General features: G+C 49.4%; 1 protein-coding gene across 1 annotated transcript in view; it reads right to left on the bottom strand.

Annotated features, from left to right (window-relative positions):
• Positions 1-314, bottom strand: part of LOC119590616 (mitochondrial basic amino acids transporter-like) — a gene marked incomplete in the record, with an annotated part of 11,809 nt that overhangs the window by 2,382 nt on the left and 9,113 nt on the right. The window contains 1 exon segment of the mRNA XM_037939294.1: positions 146-264. Within this exon segment, the coding sequence (XP_037795222.1) occupies positions 146-264 (119 nt within the window).

Genomic DNA, 314 nt, shown 5'->3' with positions numbered 1-314 from the left:
CAGACAATAAGAGAACGAGAGACAGGGATAAGGAGACAGAGAGCGAGCGAGCCATAGACAAAAACAACCCAAAACTCTAATTCACTCTTATCAACATTAAAACGCCACAGAATCATCAAAAATCACCAGAGAACGCCATCTGTACCTCAAGGCATCAGGGTCTTTCATGTGTCTCGAGACGTTGCCCTGGACACCGAAGATGATAGCGTTGACAACCGCCACTCCGGCCATCGGGGAAGACATGCCTTTGAACAGTCCGCGGATCTGGAACCCCAAGCAATGACGTGTTAGCTGGCTCTACCAGGAGGAAACCT

Source organism: Penaeus monodon, chromosome 27, assembly GCF_015228065.2.
Source record: "Penaeus monodon isolate SGIC_2016 chromosome 27, NSTDA_Pmon_1, whole genome shotgun sequence".
Taxonomy (NCBI): domain Eukaryota; kingdom Metazoa; phylum Arthropoda; class Malacostraca; order Decapoda; family Penaeidae; genus Penaeus; species Penaeus monodon.
The sequence above is the reverse complement of the archived record's forward strand: the minus strand, read 5'-3'. Positions and strand labels throughout refer to the sequence as shown.